The sequence below is a fragment of the Embiotoca jacksoni genome, unplaced genomic scaffold (genome assembly GCF_022577435.1).
Source record: "Embiotoca jacksoni isolate LCO1_2020_lvr unplaced genomic scaffold, fEmbJac1.0.p SCAF_51, whole genome shotgun sequence".
Taxonomy (NCBI): domain Eukaryota; kingdom Metazoa; phylum Chordata; class Actinopteri; family Embiotocidae; genus Embiotoca; species Embiotoca jacksoni.
Window position 1 is genome coordinate 1,838,282 of NW_027185405.1, and position 22,421 is coordinate 1,860,702.

Sequence of the window (22,421 nt, forward strand, 5' to 3'; positions counted from 1 at the left end):
CCCTTCTCTTACTCCTCTCTCCTTCTCCTCTCTCCTCTCTCCTCTCTCCTTCTCCTCTCTCCTCTCTCCTTCTCCGTCTGATACCTCGTTAGGTGGCATCTCGGTTCAACTTTGGAGAATTGACAGATTGATGTATAAATCGATGTTTCATGTTATCTGCTCCTTATTTAAACATGAATGAATGAATTAAGTCCAAAACAGCAAATTTACCTCAATGGGGTTTTACATTCTTCACAGTTTAGTCTTTTATTTAAGAGAAATAATATTTTCTTGTTATTTCCTCATCTATAATCATCTATAAAATATGAAATAATAGTTTCTGTTATAATTTCTTTATAAGTTAGAAAATGTTTTAAAAAAATTAGTAATTGACTTTCAAAATAGACGCTTAATTTTCCATGAAGGGACTGACTGTCTCGCCGTAATCATTATGGATAAACAGAATGACAATAATGGGTAAATACAAGTAAAACATACAGAATAATTGATGGTGCCAAATAAAACAAGAGCTACAGCTGGCTGTTATTGTCATTATTGATTCTTTGATTCATTGTTTGCTCTCTAAACAGTAAGAAACCTGCCAATCACAGGACGTCTCCAAACGTCTTTTTCTGTCCAATCAAACCTGAAAATATTCAGTTTAAAGTTAAATAAATTCACCAGCATCACCAGCTTCATTCATCAATCAGCATGAAGATCAAACTGCTTTTTATTCATCAATTCTCTTTCCATTGGTTCAAACTTCTGGTCGTCCAGGAGGAAATTAAACACTTTCTAATAAAGGAGCAGGTTTATCTTTAAACACCTTTTACACTGTTGACAGACGTCTTTTTATTCAAAGAAGACAGGACGAGGCAAAAAGAAAAATGTCCGATACAGAAAATTTTGGAAAAGAGATTGAAGTAACCTGAAGAGAAACCGTTTCTTTAATCTTTTTATTTTCAAGTATAAATCTGATACTTGTTTTAAAGAAAATAAAAGACTTTTCAGACTTTATATTAAACAAGATTTGATCAAAAGTATCTTTTACTTGAGTCATTTAAAGTTGTCCAAACATACGAGTATCAAAAGTTTCCTCAAAGTCCAAACCACAGATCCAGTTGATTGACAGCTGAGTGCATTCATGTGTTTGCATTATTTGAAAGTTGAAGCTGGTAAACATGTGAAAAACTCTCCATAATTTAAAAGTTAATTCTATGTTGCTTTTTAACTTAAATCTACAAAGTAACTAAAGTATGAAGTGAAGTTTAAGTCATTTAATAAATGGACCTCATCAGTCAGAGTTGAACCTGCTCACAACTTTCTCTTCTTCCTCCTCCTCCTCGTCCTCCTCCCTCATCCATCCCTCCGCCCTGCTTTAAATTACATTTCAAACTCCGACCCCCCTCCCCCATTACACCCCCTCCCCCTTCATCCCTCTATCTTGTTTTCTTTATGGCTTGCAGACAACTGTACTGTGTGTAATGGACATTCCTCCAAGGCCGTCAACCGTGACCGGGGCAAAACCAACTGACCTACACACACACACACACACACACACACACACACACACACATACATACATATGTATGCACAAATAAACATGTGTGCGTCCCTCACACATTTATATATGAAAGCAAACTGTACATACACACTCAGCACAATGAAAAAGCTCACTTGCACACTTGCACACACAATAGTGGATTTAGACAAGTCACACACACACACACACACACACACACACACACACACACACACACACACACACACACACACACACACACAGGGTCATCTCTCTCACTCTGCTGGTTGTTGTGTATAGAAGTCAGTTCCAGGTCAGTGCACAGAGCCAGGGATCTTAGTCCATACAAAAGAGTGTGTGTGTGTGTGTGTGTGTGTGTGTGTGTGTGTGTGTGTAGCCTGTAGCGGTGGGGGCGTGTTCTCTGTGTGTGTGTGTGTGTGTGTGTGTGTGTGTGTGTGTGTGTGTGTTGTTTTCCTGCATGTGTGTGTATCAGTGATTGTACATCAGGCCCGAGGCGTCTGAAACGGCGCTCACACCCTGAAACACTGCAGCAAAACACTCGCGCTGAAAAGGAAAATTTGACAGCAACAGCCGGGCGCAACTGTCAGTATGTGTGTCACAGCGCGCCGCAAAGCATCATGGGTAAAGGGGCAGGCAGCACCTGTGAGGTCCAGGAAGGAATTAATGAGAGCTGTGATTGGCTCTTGTGAGAAATATTGGAGTTGATGGACAGCGGATGATGTTGATTCAAATACTGACTGACAGTGTGTGTGTGTGTGTGTGTGTGTGTGTGTGTGTGTGTGTGTGTGTGTGTCTCAGGCCTGACGGCAGCTGCGATGGCCGAGCTGCAGAAGCTGCAGAAGATGAAGATGATGATGAGTTTCCAGAACGGCAACGAGTCGGACAACGACGACTTACACTCCAACACAGGTGAGACACACGCACGCACGCACGCACGCACGCACGCACGCACGCACGCACGCACGCACGCACGCACACACACACACACACACACACACACACACACACACCTGTACAGGTATTAAACAACCACCAGAAAAACCTACAAAATCTGAAAAAGAACCAGTGAGGCGACAGTGACGGTACTCATGTAAATAATGTTTTGTTTAGTAAATAAATAAATATAAAAGCTTCGTTTTCGTCCTGAACTGTTGGATCGTATGAAAACTGCCTCGAGCATCCTGCGTCTGTTTGGTTGTGCTCGTCCTCAGAAAGATGCGACATACAGCTGACCTGTAGGGGGCAGCGTGGAGGGAAATACTGGAAGAACAGAGTGTGGACGGAGACCATGGCGCTTTGTCTCCCTCGTGATCTCAGAATCAGCAAAGTAGCGACGCCCTCGATCGTCACCATGTTGATCTGAACGTCGTGTTTATATTGTTTGTTTCTCTGGTGCGCCCTCTGGTGGAGTCCTGCAGTAACACGCAGTATGTAAGCGACGTAAACGGTCGTCAACTTGAACACATACTTAAAAAAGAGTATACCTACTTATTTTCTTTCATAAAGACACAAATCTACAAAAAGGAATATAAAATGGTTCCAAATAAATATATACTGAAGAAAAGATTTATTAAAAATCATAATAATGTGTGTTTATTCCTCTGTCACCTTATTTGAATAATGTTGATACGATCGGAAATTAATCATTTTAATTTCCTCAAAAGTCAACATTTAGCCATTTCTTCAGGTTTAAAACTGTAACATCAAATGATTCCTTTATATTACTGAATCACTGTTGTCACACCTCCACCTCTCTCCTCTTTTGTGACTTTGCTCCTCGAGGATCAGTTACCTCCATTTAAAGTCCTCTTTTCTTACGTCGCTTCGCACGACAAACCGTGAAACACAGAGCAGAAAGTATCCGTTAGAAATGAAAGTCGACCCGAGCCTCGCCACGAACACAAACAGACACGAGACGGAGGCCTCGATGACGAACGCTCGATGACGAACGCTCGAGTGTAAAGTTAACGGTACGGTTGCTGGGAGGAGGTCGGGGTTGATGGATGGCTGGAAGATGTTTGATCTTTTGTCACATGTTTCCCACATGTGGCAAAGTTTAGGCCTCATGTTGGTAAAAACAAAGTGAGGGAGAGATGGTGGTTTAACTGTCCAGGGAAAAAACAAGATGGAGAATAAATGGCTGACAGTGAAGTTTGCCTTTTCAGTGTTTAACAAGTTTAAATTTTCTTGCTATGTCATGCCTTCGATAATTTTCGTATTTGGCTTGAAATAAAAAAAGATCATAAATAAAAAACGGGTCTGAATATTTATGTCTCGCACAGCTCGAATTCTGCACGTCTGAATTAACTTTTTTTTTTAACACTTTATCCCCATTTGAGGTTTGAATAATGCTAAACAGACTTAAAACCTGCTAATATTTATGAGACAAAAGTCATTTGAGATTAATAATGATTACTTTAGAGGTCTGAATATCATGTTTAGTGTGTTTTGTAGGTGACGTGTTAAAAACAAAGATACACGCACGCACGCTTTTCCGGTCCACTCAATCTCTGCTGTGTTTGCTTCTCTGAATTATTAAAAAGACAGAAAACAAAAAGAAAGGAGAGAGCCGTTATCCTTCTTTCTTTCTGTTTCCACCCAGATTCTCCTGTTTCTATTTTCCTTTCTCCTCTTCGCTCTACTCCTTTTATTCAGCTGACCTGGCAGATGGGCTGATAGAGTTACTCTTCCTCTGTTCTCTCATTTTACTCTCCTCCGCCATGTCGTTTACATTTTTTTATTTTTTTATTTATTCCCTCCCGCTCTTCTTCGTCTTCTTTTATTTCATTCAGAGTGATTTTTGTTTTGTTTTGCGAGTTCGCGGAGAAGCTTTCTTTTCATTGTCCGACCTTATTTTCTTTGTAAGAGACACTCACACCGGCCTGGGAAACTGTGGCGGACAATAGAGCAGCGGAACGAATGTACGAAATGAAAAAGAAAATAAAGCGAGGGAGGACGGAGGGGAAAAATAGACTCATAATGAGAGAAAGGGATATTTAGGGCGAGAGGAAAAGGAAGGAAAAAAGAAAAGATGTTCTGCTGTTTGATGAGTGAAAGGCGATCGCTCGGGCTCCTCCTGCTCGCGGTGACAATCCAGGGATTTTCTTTTTTTTTTGCTTTGACAGAAATGAGAAACACAGATTGGAGCGATGTGTGAATGAGAGAAGAGATGGAAAGAGAGATTCATGTGTCAATGGAAACCATATCTTTGTTTTGTCAGGGAGAGACTGAGTGAAACTCAGAAGACTCTCAGAACAAAGACAGAAAAGATAGAAGAAATAAATATGAGTTCAAAAAGAGGAAGGAAAAAAAAAAGAGTTAAACATGACTGAAGGGAGACGAAGACAGAAAGAGGAAAATTGTTTTAAATGTTTCAGGTCTGCTACAGCGTCCAGTCCAGTCTAACGTGAAACATTTGTGATTTCACCGTAGAAATCTGAAACTGGAGCAGAGGAATATCAGATTTTGGGTGAACAGGAAGTCTTCAACACACCTGCTAGCAGCCAAGTGTTCCTGAGCCCATGCAGTGATTTCCACTACAGAATAATGGCTGTTTTTAAAGCGGTGGTTCCTGAGCGCCCAAAGATCACAGACATCCAATATTTGTTTTCGGCCTCGTCCCTTGCATCCGATTCAACACCGAGTTCTACTGAGACGTTCTGATGGGTCTGAGGGGGAAAACATTCGCTGCAAACTACCTAAACGGTGGCGCCGTGGCAACAGGGTTCTCCAACATGACGACACGCGAAGTTCTCGCCCGTTTTCAACGGCCAAAATCGGATGCGAGGGGCAAGGACCGAAAAACAATATTGGATGTCAGTGATTTTTGGGCCCCTGCTTTAAAAACAGTATTGATTCTGAAGTGGAAATCACTGCATGGGCTCAGGAACACTCGGCTGCAAGCGGGTGTGTTGAAGATTTTTTTTGTTCCCCACAAAAGTTTACCGGAAATCTGATGTTTCTCTGCTCCAGTTTCAGGTCCGCGGTTGAAATCACTAATGTTGACGTAGCAGCGGTCACGTTAACGTGACGAACTCAGTGATGATGATGATGAAGAGTCGACACTCTGAATACTTCCTGGTGAAGGTTGCTGCTTCCTGCTGCTCCGTGTGCAGCACCGTGCTGGACTCCTGCGGAGACGAAACTGTCCAAAATTGGGGCAACTAAACTTTAATTTTACTGATTTCAGGTGTCCTGAACTACACAAAGCAGACACTTAAAAGAGAGGGACACACACACACACACACACACACACACACACACACACACACACACACACACACACACACACACACACACACACACACACACACACACACACAGGAGAGGTGGAAGGAAATGTAAAGAGGGCAACAAAAAAAAAAAAAAAAACAGAAGTGAAAGAGAGAAAAGAAAGTGATGAGAGGGAGGACAAGTCCAAGGAAAAAAATGAGAAGTGTGAGAGAGAGAAAGAGAGAGAACATCTGCCCATCTGTTTATATTCTTTTCTTCCCCTGTGTAAATGGCAGAGGGGATGAGGCCCAGCTGTCACACACACACACACACACACACACACACACACACACACACACACACACACACACACTGAGCGCAGGGAATTCAGTAGGCAATAATAGAGAGAGACGGTTGCTAATTCAAACTAATGGAGGGAGATGAAGATGGATGAGAGAGGGAACAGGGGAGCAGAGAGAGCGAGCGAGTGCAGGAATGAAGGTGTGAAGAGGGAACGCCGATTAAATCAGTTTTACAATCCAACAGCCGACAAGCGATTTGACGCTGATCATTTTTTTAATAATCTGGTCGCATCGGCCGTGTAGTGCTTTTTATTCATCATGTACCATTTTAAAATAAGCATATTCAATTTACCGTCTTCAGTTGAAACCAAGGAGTAGCTTTGAGTTTTATTGTAAACAAGCGGAATAATAATAAATAAAGAGTAAATAATTTTAGTCCTCACACACATGAGCTTTTTAAAGTGTAAACAGGAAGTTTAAAATGAAAAAAAAAACAAATAACCATGTTGTCATTTTTTTTGAATGGGGTGTTTTTCCCTTTTGTTTTGACATTTTTAATCATTTTAATTAATCACAATTTTTACAATTAATAAAAACATAAAAACAACCGAGCAACATTTTGATCAGGTAATGGTGTTACGTTCAGGCGCTACGAAATGCTCCGTGTGACGTCAGCTGCCTGATGAAGACGTCTCGTTTCAAAAAATTTTTTTTCAAGAATTCTTTTTGTCGTAAATCAGTCGTAAATGTGCCGTGCTTAAATATCTAGCAACAATAAGTTAAGCACAGTATCGTATGTGAACTTTACATCATCATACAGAGAAGTCACATTTTTACAGTTTGTCCCTGAAGTGTTTGATCTGTTTGGAGCTGTAACGTCTGCGTCTCTGCCCAGGAGGGAGTGAGTGTTCCTGGGATAAGGAGCGTCTCACCAGCCCCCCTGCTGGAGCCCACAGCGGAGGACCAGGAGGAGGAGGAGGAGGACCGGCGGTGGGAGGAGGTGTTGGAGGAGGAGGTGGTGCAGCAGGAGGTGCCGGGAGGGGGCCGGCCTTAGGAGCTGTCAATCAACAGCAACTCCAGCAGCAGCAACAGCTACTGGCCAACAGTGAGTACACACACACACACACACACACACACACACACACACACACACAAACAACACACTTAGACAAAGTACATGGAGAAATCGAAGCGCACACACACAGACCTTCAGTGTGTGTGTTTAAGGGGTGGCAATATTTGTTAATGTACGCCATTTAATCTGTTCCCATCTCCTGTATTAACACTCTGCCTGGATTAATCAGCACACACTCTACTAAATGACTCAATTCATCAACACCACACACACACACACACACACACACACACACACACACACACGGTCACATACATACAGATGCGCAGACAAACAGACTCGCTCTTTTTCTTACTGCAGAAGTAATGTATTTGCACACACACACACACACACACACACACACACACACACACACACACTGGGCAACGGGAGGCAACGAACACTCACATTGATTATTCTATCACTTCAGTTGTCACGACAACAGCAATCAGTGTTATTGTTTCATTGGAATGAAAGCAGCCGCTGCAAATTTTGTGTGTGTGTGTGTGTGTGTGTGTGTGTGTGTGTGTGTGTGTGTGTGTGTGTGTGTGTGGCAGCTGGGATGTCTCTTCTCAAGTGTGTACATCTCAAAACATAAGGGGGGCTATTTTAGGGTCACGAGGGGCACCGAGGTCGGCGGTCAGAGGTCAATGTCACACTTTTAGGAGGTTCGGGGTTAAAGGAGGGATCGAAGTTAATGGAAGGTCCTCGCAAAGGCAGTGAAATGTGCATGTGGAAAAAGGAGGAGGAGATGAGATGAGGAAGAGAAAGGGATGAGAGGAGGTGTGGTTGTAAAAAGTAAATATTGAGGCAAAAAATGGCAAAAAAAAAAAAAAAGGCGTTGAGAAAGATGGAAACGAAAAGAGAAAAAGATGAAAGCGGAGAGATGAAACAAAAATATAGAAAACAAAAAATGAACAACAGGAAAAAGGACCAAAACAGATGGAGGAGAGGGATTCAGTGAGAAAAAGAAATAACAGGAAAGAGGACAAATACGAGGTGGTGACCTTCCTTTTTCTTTCACCTCGTCACCCTTTAACACTTTAACCTCCATATTCTTTCCTCCTCCTCCCTCTCCTCCCTCTCCTCCCTCTCCTCCCCCTCATCCCCATCATCCCTTCCTCCCCCCGCCTCCTCCTCTGCTTTGTCAACTTTTATTAGTGAGATGTTTGACACTGAGATGACACCTCTGTCTCTCTCTGCTCAAGGTTAAGTTCAACACAAGTTCACAGACACAAAACCTTCTCGTCCGTCTCGCTTCATTTTCACCGCGGCTCCGTTTCAGTTTACGAGAACGCCGCAACACATCAGACTTCACCTGCGCTATGATCGACATCTTCTTCTCTCCTCTTATAAAACGTGTATTTATTCTATGCTGAAATAATTCTTGAATTTATTACATGATAAGTGTTTGCAAGAAGTCAAAAAAATTCATAACATCTTGCAGGAAACGCCTCCAGGCTCCCGTTTGAGTGAATTCATATTGTTTTTTTAATGGTGCAAACTTTCACATAAATATTAGTCCAAGTGAGGTTAATAAGGAGAATTTAATGAGGAGAAAGTGAGGTAGAAGCAAATATGTAGATCTGTCGGCTCGTACTGCTTCAGCACTGCCACACTTACTGTATAAATTATTGATAGAAATTTAAAAAAAAAATAGACGATATTAATGTGTTTAAAGAGGCAGTGACTAAAGAAAATATAGTTAAAAAAGGGGCAAAAGTATAATTTCAGAAAAACAGAAGTTCAATTAAATCCTAAGATTTTCAGGACATTTTGAATGCAGTAATATTTCCCAACATCGTGGTCTCCTGGTGAAATTTCATCCACTTGTTCAACCCTTTATTTCATTTTTTGGGCCTTTTTGTGAATACATTTCCAACTTTAATTATAAAGTAAACTTCTGCTACGTTTTCTTCCTAAGTTCCTCGTCGTTGCTCGCTGGTTTCAGACTGAATGCTGGTGAAGCCTTTAGTCGTGTGTATATCTGTTGCTAAGTAACGTCCGTGCCAGCATCCAATCAGAGGCCATCAAACAGAGTATACAAAGATGTCAAATGTTGCATCACATTTAGAAATCAGAAGTACAGTTAAATTCATTTTCTTCATCGCCCACTGTCTCCGTCTCTTCCCGCCCCTCAGGGTTGGACCTGCCCTTCATGATGATGCCACACCCCCTGCTGCCCATGGGGCTGCCGCCTGCGTCTGTTGCCATGGCGATGTCCCAGATGAACCACCTCAACACCATCGCCAACATGGCCGCCGCGGCCCAGCAGATACACACCCACGTACACCGCGCGCCCCGTCATCAAGGTAACGCAACGCGAACATGTCTGACTGTGTCTCCTCTTTGATGCCTGGTGTTTTAACGGTAACCCACGGTAACCACAATAAGACCACCGCACTCACACACCTGTCTGTCTCCAGGAGAGGGTGTGTGACAGTCCGTCTCTCTCTCCGTCGGTGGACGAGACCAACACTCCTCTGCAGTCGCAGCCCAGCAGCTCGGCCTCCAGCTCGCCCGAAAGACTGGGTACACACACACACACACACACACACACACACACACACACACACACACACACACACACACACACACACACACACACACACTATAGCTGAGTGTGTTTCCTTTCAACAGGATTGGTGTCAGCTGATGCAGATGTTGCTCTGACCAACTCTGCTGCACCCATCAAGAAAATAACAAAGGACAAAGGTTGGACCACACACACACACACACACACACACACACACACACACTCTTATATAAGTGAGGATATTCCATTACGCACCTTCATCTAAACCCTCACCCATTTCCTCCTGACATCTGACAAATTGTCCTCACTTAGGAGGACTTTCCTCATGTACTGTATTCAAACACACACACACACACACACACACACACACACACACACACACACACACACACACACACACACACACACACACACACACACACACACACACAAACAGAGAAACAGAAGCGTCAGGATGTTCGGCCCCTCCTATTGATCACCTGTCTGTAAGTCATCAATCAGGAACGAGGGATGGAGAGATAGATACATAGATAGATAGATGGGGGGAGGGGGGGAGGTTATTGGGGGAGGCTAAGTGAAGGAGGGACGGCTAAAAGGGGTCAAGAGGTCACAGACTAAAAGCATGCGGGGCCCCTCCGTCCTACTCTGTTTTCTGTTCTTACTACACGTTGTGTTTCCCTGCGTCAAAAAACTATAAAGCTACAAATTGAAAGTTAACAAACGGCCCTTTAATGAAGAAATATATTAAAATCACATAAAAAGACACTGATTTAAAAACAAACATCCCAAACTGTATATTATGAATGTAAAATGATCCATATATATTTCTCTAGAGTGAAACTATTGATAAATTTGATCAAATTTTCTTGATAAGTTCACATCAGTTCAAATGTTATAATTCACAGAAATGTCACTTTTTAGCTGTTTAGGACCTTTTAAAAGATGGATTTAAGTAGAATTATGCTTTAATTTAGCATTCATTACTTCAGTCTGCTGACACCCCTCTATTAAAACCATGAGGGAGGAGAGGGAGAAAAAGTTTTTAAAAAGCCAGAGAAAGTGTTACGGCTCGTCTCAGGGGGAAAATAACAGACAGCGAAACGCTCCACGTGGCCTCGCTCCATCTGGACGCGATATCGCAGCGATTACCGTCGCAGAACAACATAATAAACCAAACGTGTGGTCAGAAGTGACCTTACGGCGCGTCGTGTTTGGTCTGCTGTTGTTTCCGTGTGGCCAGCTGTCTCCAGGCTGTGTTGGTGCCCATTCAAGATATTCAGACGTAAACAGACTCAGAAAAACAGCTGAAACACTCCGTTGGGTTCCTTCATGAGTAAAGTGCCCCTTTTCAAAATAAAAGCGTTGGATGGAGCTATGAAAGCTTGATTTAACACGAAAGGTCCCGTGAGCACTCTGGAATCATCTCAGCCTTAATTTTTTATCCTTCATTTCCTCCCTCCTGTTTCTTTTATCCCTCTATCAGGTTTTTTTTCCTCATTCTGTCTCTTTCCACCAGGTCATCTTCTACTTTCACCCTCCGTACTCCTCATACTGCTTTTTTTGTGTTTTCTCTTTACCAAAAAGAGAAGAAATATCGTGATAAATCAGGGTGAATAGAAACAGTTATTGAACAGATGTTGTGATTTGGGCTGAATATGGAGAATGAATTTGACCCAAAGCAGCTCAGTGATATTTACTGAACGTGGTAGATAAACCTTCCCTGAACCTGCAGCTGATCGCGTAGCCGTCTGTTTACCGCTTAGTTTCACTCTCTCTGCGTCGTCTTCGACCGCAGGCGGCCGCTGTTTTTCAGAGAAGCCGCCGTGCGACATGCTCAGCAGCCGACAGCGGGCGGACGCAGTCGGAGACGAGCGGCTGAACGCGGCGGAGCGTTTAGCAGCTTAAAAAGACCAAGCTGAAAAAAAGAAGAAAAAAAAGAGTGTCAGAGAGTCGGACCGGCGTTTGCTCCTGAAACAGAAACTCCTCGGGAATAGTAATGCTGCTGCAGGTGGAAATAAGATAAAAGAAATTCACTGTATCAACTTAAAATATGAGGATATGTCAGTGCCGTGTTTAGTATTTGTTTTCACTGCGTCCAACCAGTTATTACAGGTTTAAAGATGAAAAATGGAGACTTTTTTGGGGGGAAATGAGGGAATTAATTGGGGAAAAGTTAGGAAAGAAAAGTGAGGAAGGTAGAAAAAAAAAAAAGGATATTAAGAAGAGAAGTTGGGGAAATATAAAAAAAAAAAGAGAAATAAAACTTGAAGATGAAGATGATGGAAAGCGTAGAAGAAGCGATGAAAGATAGATGGAGAGGAGAGGAGAGGTGGAGGGATGTATGGATGAAGTGGCAGATAGGGTGTGTGTGTGTGTGTGTGTGTGTGTGTGTGTGTGTGTGTGTGTGTGTGTGTGTGTGTGTGTTAGAGTGCATCTTAATCAGCGTTAATTTCACAGCAGAGTTAACCCAGTTGTCAGTGTGTTAGGCATTAAGGGCTGAGCAGGCACTGTGACGCACTCACAATGAACACACACGCACGAATCAAGGATGTCTTTAATCCTTGCCAATTAGTACCCCACATGATTGTCTGAATACTAACGACCTGTGTGTGTGTGTGTGTGTGTGTGTGTGTGTGTGTGTGTGTGTGTGTGTGTGTGTGTGTGGTGTAATTGATTTCTCTGATGCTGCTTCGTTGCCTTTCATACCTTAGTAAACATCAACATTTCATAAACTTCACTCTGAAGCTCGTGCCGACTGCGGCGGATGGAAACCTGACGTCTGCGGGACGTTTCGTTTTTTTAAGGAAAAAATAAACTCCACCGAATGAAAAATAATCATCCTAATTCTGATTTTATTGGTGGACAATCACCTGAAACTAAGATTCGTAAAATGTCTCCTGCACGGTCCTTAGATGTTTGGAAGAAGAGCCGCAGTCTGCAACGTCACCACTAGATGTCACTAAATCCGACACACTTTAAAGTGCCACGCTGAGATTTTGCCCAAAGTGTCTCTTCAAGGAATCGTTTTGGGATTCACTCTCTTAAAGACGGATGGAAAAGATAAATAACAACCTCATGCCCTGAACGCTTAAATATGAAGCCAGGGAGAGGTTAGCGTAGCGTAGCATAAAGACTGGAATCAACAGCGGTAAAAGCTGTAAAAAGCTGTTTTTTTTTTTTTTTAAAAGACCAGAAACTGAGCTTTTTTTTCTTTCTTTTTTTTTTTAAGTGTCTGATTATTGAAGCTAAAAACAGCAACGTTTCCTTTCTGATTAAATTCTGATTAAAAAAAAGTAATATTTAATATATAACATGTTTATTGAGTAAGTCCTCTCTGGGTTGTTTGAACTAAACTGGCTTTTATTCGAGTATTTTCCTAAAACCGAAATATAAAAAGGCTTCAACACATGACGACATTAGAAAAGAATGAAGCGGTAAAAGATTTAATCATTTCAAAATAAAAGCATGACAGTTTTGTGTCTTCTGCTGAATGTTCCTGACAGACGAGTCTCCGCTGGGACAAACTCTGCCGCCCGGATTTCCCGCCCCGTTCCTGTTCGCCGACGGCCTGTCGTCAGTGGAGACGCTGCTCACCAACATCCAGGTGACGTCCTCCGTTTCTCTTTGAAATGTGTCGTCAGATTGAGTCTCAGTGATCGAGCTGGTGGTCTGTCGGCTCTGTAAGCGTTCAATAAAAACTGTTTACGACTTGTATTTAGTTACTTCCTGTGTAAATACATCTACTTCCTTCAACTTTTCCAACCACGTGACCTGAGGCTGCTCTTCTATTGGTCGTTTCAAATTTTCCCCACAGGGGCTGCAGAGCTGTGCGCCCAGGACACGCCCTCTTTTATTGCCAGCCAATCGCTATTGTTTTAGTTTTTTAGTTTTTTTATCTAATGTAACTGGACAACTCTTGACACTTCACATCCGCCATCACGTAATCACACCGTCACTCCCGCTTCTTTCCTCGCTGAGCGGCAAGTTGAACGGAAACTTAAAGAAGAACTGCGGAGAATTCGGTTATTCGCCAGGATGAGACGAGTCCTCGGCAGGAACGAGTATCCGGCACCGATAACGTACATTTTGACGAGTCGTTGGAGACTCGCTGGCTCAACGATGAAATAATGACCTGTTAGAAAACAAGGAGCATTGAAGTGGATGAAAATGAGTTTAGATGAAGGAAAATATCTGAGTTTATGTTGGAAATTGAAAATGAAACATGAGACCGATGGAATGTATTAAAAAGGTGTTTAATGCTGTTTATTTTTACGTCATATATCATTGTCCTCGGGGACAAAAATATACAACCGTCAGCTTTGTTTCTTGCTTTTTAACTTTAATTGTTATTTGCCCCTCCACCCGCAGGGCCTGCTGAAGGTGGCCGTGGAGAACGCCCGCGTGCAGGACAAACAGATCCAGGCGGAGAAGAGGGAGCTGAAGATGGAGCTGTACAGAGAGCGGGAGATGAGGGAGAGTCTGGAACGGCAGCTCACCTCCGAGCTCCAGAGCAGAGGTCAGTGTGGGGGGGCGACTGGGAGGCACGGGGCCTGACGGAGCGGCCGGTGTGACTGAACCTCTTCCTCCCTCCTCCTCCTCCTCCTCCTCCTCCAGCCTCCATCCAGAAGCGGCTGAAGAAGGAGAAGAAGGCCAAGAGGAAGCTGCAGGAGGCGCTGGAGTTCGAGTCCAAGAGGCGGGAGAGAGTGGAGGACGCTCTGAAGCACTCGTCCTCGTCCTCCCCGTCTCCGGAGCCGCTGCACGCCAACAACAACAACAACAACAACAACAACAAGAACGGTACGACAGGATCTTTTTTTAATTTTTTTTTTACCTCCCACGTGTCTGATTGTTTGATCCTCGTTTTATGTTTTTGTTTTTTTTACCTCGACGTCCTTCATCGTACGCGCAGCTCTTAAAACGGAGTTACAAGCTGCTGCTGCTCGTCCGTCTTCCCTCCATAAAACTCTGAAACTAATCAGCTGTGGTTCATCCGTCTGCGCGCCATCGACAGACACAAAAACACCAACATGGTTTTACAGGTTTTAAAACCGCACACGACGGTCCGGTCCAGTTTCTAAACTGTTCGTAACAAACATCACCAGCAGATTCTTGGTTCGACTTTTTTGTTGTTGTTGTTTGTTTGTTTGTTTTCTTCAACTACGGGTGCTGCTTAGTTTTACTTGTGTGTGTGTGTGTGTGTGTGTGTGTGTGTGTGTGTGTGTGTGTGTGACCCACATTAAATCCCGTATGAGACATAAAAAAAGACAAAAAGAGCATCGGAGAAAACTTTTTCCTGCAGGTGTTGAAATCTTAAAGGTTTGAGCACAAGGTCTCATCTTATTGATCGAAACATTGAAATTATCAATAAAACACCGGCTGCCCAGCGGAGTGGAACAATTATACAATAAAACAAATCAGAACCGTTCTTGTGCTTATAAAGGCAGACTTAAAGAGTCACCGGTTGTACGAAAAGTTTCCTGGTATTCTTCTGACATTATGATGTCAATAAGTTGGTATATAATCACATTATTCATGTTTTTTTTTTTATCATATTAAAAATGACCCTGATATTCTCACATCATAGCGCACGCCCCTAATGACCAACAACATTTCCATTTAAAGTCTTTAACTGCTCACATTTGAGGATTTTCTTTGAGCAATTTTGACGAGTGAATCAATATAATTGTTGATTATTCAATAATAATTGGTTGGACTGTATGTTTGTGTCCCTTGTTCAACAAAAGTATCAGAACAATACAGTTAAACCAATTGATTGGCCCCACCCGGATTAGTTTCATCTGTCCCTCGTTGTCCTTCCCTCCCTGCTGTATTTAGTCTGTGTGCTCTTCCCTCTTGGTCAGTTTGTGTCAGTTTCCTGTCCGTTGCTGTGTCGTTTTGAAACCCAGAGAACATAAACCTCCTGAACTGTGCTTTAAAAACAGCCATGATTCTATAAGTGGAAATCACTGCATGGGCTCAGGAACACTTGGTCGTAAACCCAAATTATGATCGAAAATGCTTTTTTCAGGCCATTTAAAGACCACAAGTGTTCTTCTCTGGACAAAATGGTTGGTTTTTTTGGGGGTTTTTTTTCTGTGTGGATCCAGTTTGTTTTTCGGCCAGCACGCAGTTACAAGGTGCAGTTTGTTTTTTATTGGCTGACCCACTGAGACTCTGTCTTGTCTTTGTGCTTCATACCAGACACTGCTGTAGCCGAGGACAAACCTGAACTTAATGGAAACCAGCAAGACAACGGCGCTGTACAAGGTACCTGAACACACACACACACACACACGCACACACACACACACACACACACACACACACACACACACACACACACACACACACACACACCAATAAAAAACAACATTAAAAACACAGGCACAATCAGTCATGAACGCAGAGTCATGCTGATACACACACACACACAAACAACTAAACACACACACACGAAACTTAAACAGATACAACACTGTACGCAAGCACGTTGAAAGGCAGACCTTTTAGACACACACACACACACACACACACACACACACACACACACATGGTGGGCATATGTGTGTGTTGGGGCCCAGTCTAGATTAGTGGAGACATTAAGCAGACACAGTGGCCTCCCTTTGATGTGCAAATATTTCATTGAGTTTATGTGTAGTGTGTGTGGTGTGGTGTGGTGTGGTGTGGTGTGTGTGTGTGTGTGTGTGTGTGTGTGTGTGTGTGTGTGTGTGTGAGTGTGCAATAACATGTCAACATGATCGTGTCTGTGTGTGCATGTTTTGAACGTCCATCTCTGTCGGGACCAATTTCAGTTTTCTACCTGGACAGTGAGGATATTTAGAAAGTTTAATAGTGAAGTTATTGTAGATTATTTTAAAAACAAAGCACATTTTTGGAGAGTGAGGATGTTTCAGGAAGAGACAGCCGGTAATAAAGAGCATTTTTTGGAATTATTTTTGGGGGGGTCAGTTCAGGAAGTGAGAAAGAAATTTTTAGGAGAAAGAACAGTTTCGGAGAGCAACAACATGATACAAATTCTTGAGAAAAGACTGAGGATCGTTTTTTCAAAATAAGAATATTTTGACAAACGGAGTGGAAAGAAAAGTTTTACAGTTAGATTTTTTTTTTTTTTAATTTTTTTAGGGGAAGAAATTCTCTTCGATTTGAAACTTTCTTGGAAATTAGATAATCTTTTATAAACAATTTTTTTAATGGTAGGATATTTTGTCTAGTCTTAACTTCGAAACCCTCTTTTCCATAAATTACGTTAATAGACAGAAAATATATTTTGAAAAAAGTGTAATGGTGTACATTTACTTGTCGGTGAGTTACAGACAAAGGTTGGCAAAGATGTTGGTAAAATGCCCGATCTTGCGGTATCCACTGGTAGCTTTAACAAACTTTTTTTATGGTCATGCTTTGATGCTGGCAGCACTTCGTTAAGGTTGAGTAAAGATTGGTTGGTTTTACAAACAAAAGAATCCACAACGTGTTTATCTCCATGTTTTTGTAACCTGAGCTTAACCACAGACGAGAATCAGGATGTGGGCTTTGTGCTCCCGCCATCCACCCCAACATCCACCTGACCAGCTCATCAAAGTACAATCCGCCTTTGATTACACAGAAATCTAAACTGGGGCGACGCTCTGGTTCTCCGCCATCCTAATTTTCTGAGACAGGTCGGACGTGTGGCTGTTTTGAGGGAGGAGTTGTTCGAATGTGAAAAAAGTTAAAGATGAAGTTAAAGTAAGGTGGAGGTTAGAGTTATGGGCTTGGGAAATGCATTATGCCAATGAGGGTCCTCACAAGTACAGTAGTGATGTGTGTGTGTGTGTTAGTATGCATGTGTCGTCCTCTTTCCACCAGCTGTGCTCAGTCCTCCCTGACATTGAAAACCTTCACTTGAAACTCTGTGTATAAATGAATATCTGCAGGCACACACACACACACACACACACACTCTGTATCTGTGTGTGTGTGTGTGTGTGTGTGTGTGTGTGTGTGCACTGTACCTGGAGTTGTGCATTTTAGTGTGTGTGTGTGTTTGATCCACACTCTTGTGAGACAGGGAACTCTAATTAGCTCTCACTCCTCTTTAGACCCCTTTTAGATCCCCTCTCTTCTGCAAGCCAAGCACTCCGACACACACACACACACACACACACACACACACACACACACAGACCCACCTGATTTCATTAATGTTGATTGGCCCAGTAGGACCCCTTTGCTGCCTTGCTCTCACACACACACACACACACACACACACACACACAAAGAGACAAACACACACTCATCCCTCCTACCATAAAAGCATTTTGCACCTACAGTGGTTTACTTACACACACACACACACACACACACACACACACACACACACACACCTCTCCCCTGCCTCTCTCACCTTCCACACTCTTAATTAACGAGTAAAGAGAAAACTGCTGAATACAAAGAAAGACATGGCATTACAATCAAAAAGAGAGGGAGAGAAAGGAGGAAGAGAGGAAACGGGAAGCGAGGGAGAGAAAAGAAAAAGGAGAGGAAGACGATTGAAGAGAAGATCGTTTTCTTGCAGTTGTTAAAAGACGACCGGACTAAGTGGCCATGTAAAAATGGAGGGAAATTCAGGAAGAAAAAATGAGGAAGAGGAGAAAAAATGAAAAGATGGAGGGATTTGAAGGAGCAAGGAAAAGGATAGACGATGAAAATAATGAAAAGAGTATGAAGAAAGGGAGGCTGGGGAGAGGAGGAGTAATGATGGGGAGGAGTTTAGAGAGAAAAGGGGGAAGAGAGGCTGTAAGACAGAAAGTTTAGAGACGCAAAGAAGGAAAGAGGTGAAAGTAGGAAAGAGGGATGAAGTGGGAGAGTGAAGGAATAGGAAGGAGAGAGGTGAGGAGGAGGAGGAGGAGGTGAAGAAAGGAAGGCAAGACAGTAGAGAAGAAGAGGAGGGAGGAGGATGAGTGGAAAGGGGAATGAGAGATGAAGAGCGGGGAAGAAAAGAGGAATGAGATGAGGAGGTGAAGAGGAGGAGGAGAAGACAGGGATGAATGAAAATATAAAGACAAGAAATAGGAGAGAGAAAAATAAGGAAGAGATAAGAAGAGTACAGCGAAAGAATGAGAGGAAAGATGGATAGTGAGAAATCAAAAATAGAGAGAAAAAGAAAGGATGTCAGTTGGGGGGAGAAAAGGAGAAAAAGAGAGGGGAAATAATCATGGACAAACACCAGGGGAGGAAGAGGAGGGGAAAAGGAGGCCAGGAGAAGGAGGGATGAGGCAGGTGGAGGAGGAGTGTGCAGATTCCTCGAGACAGAGTTGAAAAATGTGACCTTGTTCCAAGACCTGGTGACATTTTCTCCACCCAGCTGATAGACTTTTAACAAGGCAGGTCAGCCTCATTTTTAACCAGGACAGCACACACAAACACACACATGCGTGTCTTACTATACGTGTGGGGACACTCGTTGCCATTATGAATTGCCCCGCCCCTTAACTATGATGACTGAATGCCGAGTCTCAACCATCACCCTAACCTTAATATATTTTTTAACTTTAATGCTAAAACCAAGTTTTAACCCTCAAATTGCACTTCAGCCCAAACAAAGGGTGTTTGTCCTTTTCACATTTTGGACGACATGCTATTTCATATGAGATGTTAATGTTCTCCCTTCCAGGGGAGGTTTCGAACCTGAAACCGTCTGACTGGGAGACAGCACTGCTAACCACTGTCCCATTTTACCAGACATACAAGCTTGTTTATTTTTTTTTTATTTTGTAGGACATACTATAGGGTGACTTTTTTGCAAAACACACAAACTCTTCCTGTTCAGGGATTGAACCCAGAACCTTGGTACGATGAGACACCAGTGATAAACACTGCTCCATTTTTCAACACATACACTGTTTTTTTTTTCTTTATTTTGCAGGATATACTCACGTTTGATTTATTTAACACAACACACAAAAAGCACCCTGCCCGGGGATTGAACCCAGAACCTTGACATGATGGGGCGACAGTGCTAACCGCTGCTCCATTTTACCACATGTACAATATTTTTTCCTTTCATTATTTTGTAGGACATAGGATACTATGACTTTTATATGATATTTTGAAAGACATGTTATAGTTTGACTTTTTTTCATGTTTTGGACGACATGCTATAGTCTGACTTTTTTTCATATTTTGGACGACATGCTATAGTTTGACTTTTTTTCATATTTTGGACGACATGGTTAGATTAGGTTAGGTAGTTACTTTATTAATCCCCAAAGGGAATTTTTTTTCCGCTACAGCAGCAGACAGGAAAGCAATAAAATAATAATAAAATAATAAAAAGCAATAAAATAACAGTACAAAATATTAAATATAAAATGCACAGTATATACAATACAGTATATATATATTTTATATACAAACAACCAAGAAACACAGACAACAGTGTTACTGTTGTGTGATGGATTTTGCCAGAGGTGAGTTCTTGTACAGTCTTATTGCAGTGGGCAGGAATGATCTCCTGTATCAGGAATGATCTCCTGGATCAGGAATGATCTCCTGTATCTGGAATGATCTCCTGGATCTGGAAGGATCTCCTGTATCTGGAATGATCTCCTGTATCTGGAATGATCTCCTGTATCAGGAATGATCTCCTGTATCAGGAATGATCTCCTGTATCTGGAATGATCTCCTGTATCTGTCCTTGTGACAGCGGAGCTGGAGGAGTCTTTTGGAGAACGTCCTCCTCTGTCCCTGCAGCAGGTGGTGGAGAGGGTGGACAGGATTATCCAATATGGACAATAGTTTGTTCAGCGTCCTCCTCTCCACCACCTTTTCCAGACTGTCCAGTTTGCAGCCAATGATGGAGCCGGCCTTCTTAACCAGTTTGTTAAGTCTGTTGATGTCACCGGCTCTAATGCTGCCCCCCTTCCACCTCTCCCCCCCAGCAGACCACAGTGAAGTACAAAGCACTGGCCACAACAGATGGTAGAACATCTCCAACATCTCGCTGCACACATTGAAGGATCGAAGTTTCCTCAAGAAAAAGAATCGACTCATCCCCTTCTTGTAGACAGCGTTGATGTTGGTCTTCCAGTTCAGTCAGTTGTCATGGAGACACCAGGTACTTGTACTCCTCCACCATGTCCACCTCCTCTCCCAGAACTCTCAGCGGTTGTGGAACCGTCGTCTTCCTCCTGAAGTCGACCACCATCTCTCTGGTCTTGGCCACGTTCAGGAGCAGGTGATTTCTTCCCGCCCACTCCACAAAGTCCTCCACTACTGCCGTGTACTCGTCCTCCCGTCCATCCCTTATACACCGTCCACTGACTCCTCCTCCCGTCCACCTCTTATACACCATCCACTGACTCCTCCTCCCGTCCATCCCTTATACATCCGACCACTGCAGAGTCATCAGAGAACTTCTGCAGATGTCTTGACTCTGAGTTGTTCTGGAAGTCAGTGGTGTATAAGGTGAACAGGAAGGAGACAGAACAGTTCCCTGAGGAGCTCCAATACCACTTACCACCGTATCAGACAGCACACTGCCCAGACGGACAAACTGTGGTCTGCCTGTCAGGTAGTCAGTGATCCAGGAGACGGTGGACGTGTCCACCCCCACCACCCCCCCACCACCCGCAGCTTCTCACTCAGTAGCAGTGATTGGATGGTGTTGGATGCACTGGAGAAATCAAAGAAGGTGATTCTCACAGATTCACCGGTTCCATCCAGGTGCGACTGAGCTCGTTGCAGCAGGTAGATGATGGCGTCATCCACTCCCACATGAGGCTGGTACGCAAATTGCAGAAGGTCCAGAGAAGATTTCACCGGCGGCCTGAGGTGGGCCAAGACCAGCCTCTCCAGCACCTTCATCACATGAGATGTGAGGGCAACCGGTCGGTAGTCGTTGAGGTCAGATGGAGTCGTGTTCTTAGGGACTGGAACCAGGCAGGACGTCTTCCACAGCACCGGGACCTCCTCCTGCTTCAGGCTCAGGTTGAAGAGGTGTTGTAGGACCTCAGCCAGCTGGACGGCGCAGGTCTTCAGGACCCTGGGGCCGATGCCTTCAGGTCCTACAGCCTTGCGCTGGTGGAGTCTCTCCAGCTGTCTCCTAACCTGGCCAGTCGTCACAGAGAGGGGGGTGGTGGGGGGGTCATGGTGTCGATGGAGGAAGAGCCCTTTGGAGTTGAGGACTCTGTGTCTATGCAGCTCACCAGGGGGGGCAGAGGGGGGAGGGGGGAGGCAGCAGAGGTGTTTGGGAGGTGTGAGGTGTGGAGGAGACAGATGAGGGTGGTGAACTAAACCTGTTGAAGAAACAGTTTAGCTCATTGGACCTCTCCAGGTTCCCCCTGGTTGTTCCTCTCTAGGTTCCCCCTGGTTGTTCCTCTCCAGGTTCCCCCTGGTTGTCTCTCTCGCCCCTTGAACCCAGTAATCTCCTTCATACCGGTCCACACCTCCCTCACGTTGTTCTGCTGGAGTTTTGCCTCCAGCTTCCTCCTGTAGGAGTCCTTGCACTCTCTCAGCTTCTCCTTCAGGTCGTGCTGAACTCTCCTGAGCTCCTCCCTGTCCCCAGACCTGAAAGCTGCTTTCTTCTGATTAAGAAGCACCTTCAGGTCACTGGTGATCCACGGCTTGTTGTTGGGGAAGCAGTGTACAGTCCAGGATGGTCCGGTGTGTTCACAGAATTTGATGTATTCTGTGATACAGTCCATCATGCTGTTGATGTCCTCCCCATGTGGTCCA

The 22,421-nt window shown here is 43.5% G+C and overlaps 1 protein-coding gene across 1 annotated transcript in view; it reads left to right on the forward strand.

Moving 5' to 3' along the window:
* LOC138211960 (dachshund homolog 2-like) overlaps positions 1-21,799 on the forward strand; it is a 77,649-nt gene extending 55,850 nt beyond the window's left edge. The window contains exons 3-12 of the mRNA XM_069172172.1: positions 2,321-2,431; positions 6,932-7,141; positions 9,292-9,453; positions 9,545-9,682; positions 9,791-9,865; positions 13,190-13,290; positions 14,055-14,202; positions 14,301-14,483; positions 15,888-15,953; positions 20,627-21,799. Of these exons, the coding sequence (XP_069028273.1) occupies positions 2,321-2,431; positions 6,932-7,141; positions 9,292-9,453; positions 9,545-9,682; positions 9,791-9,865; positions 13,190-13,290; positions 14,055-14,202; positions 14,301-14,483; positions 15,888-15,953; positions 20,627-20,670 (1,238 nt within the window). The 3' untranslated portion in view covers positions 20,671-21,799. The remainder of the gene's footprint in view (positions 1-2,320; positions 2,432-6,931; positions 7,142-9,291; positions 9,454-9,544; positions 9,683-9,790; positions 9,866-13,189; positions 13,291-14,054; positions 14,203-14,300; positions 14,484-15,887; positions 15,954-20,626) is intronic.
* The last annotated feature ends 622 nt before the right edge of the window (positions 21,800-22,421 follow it).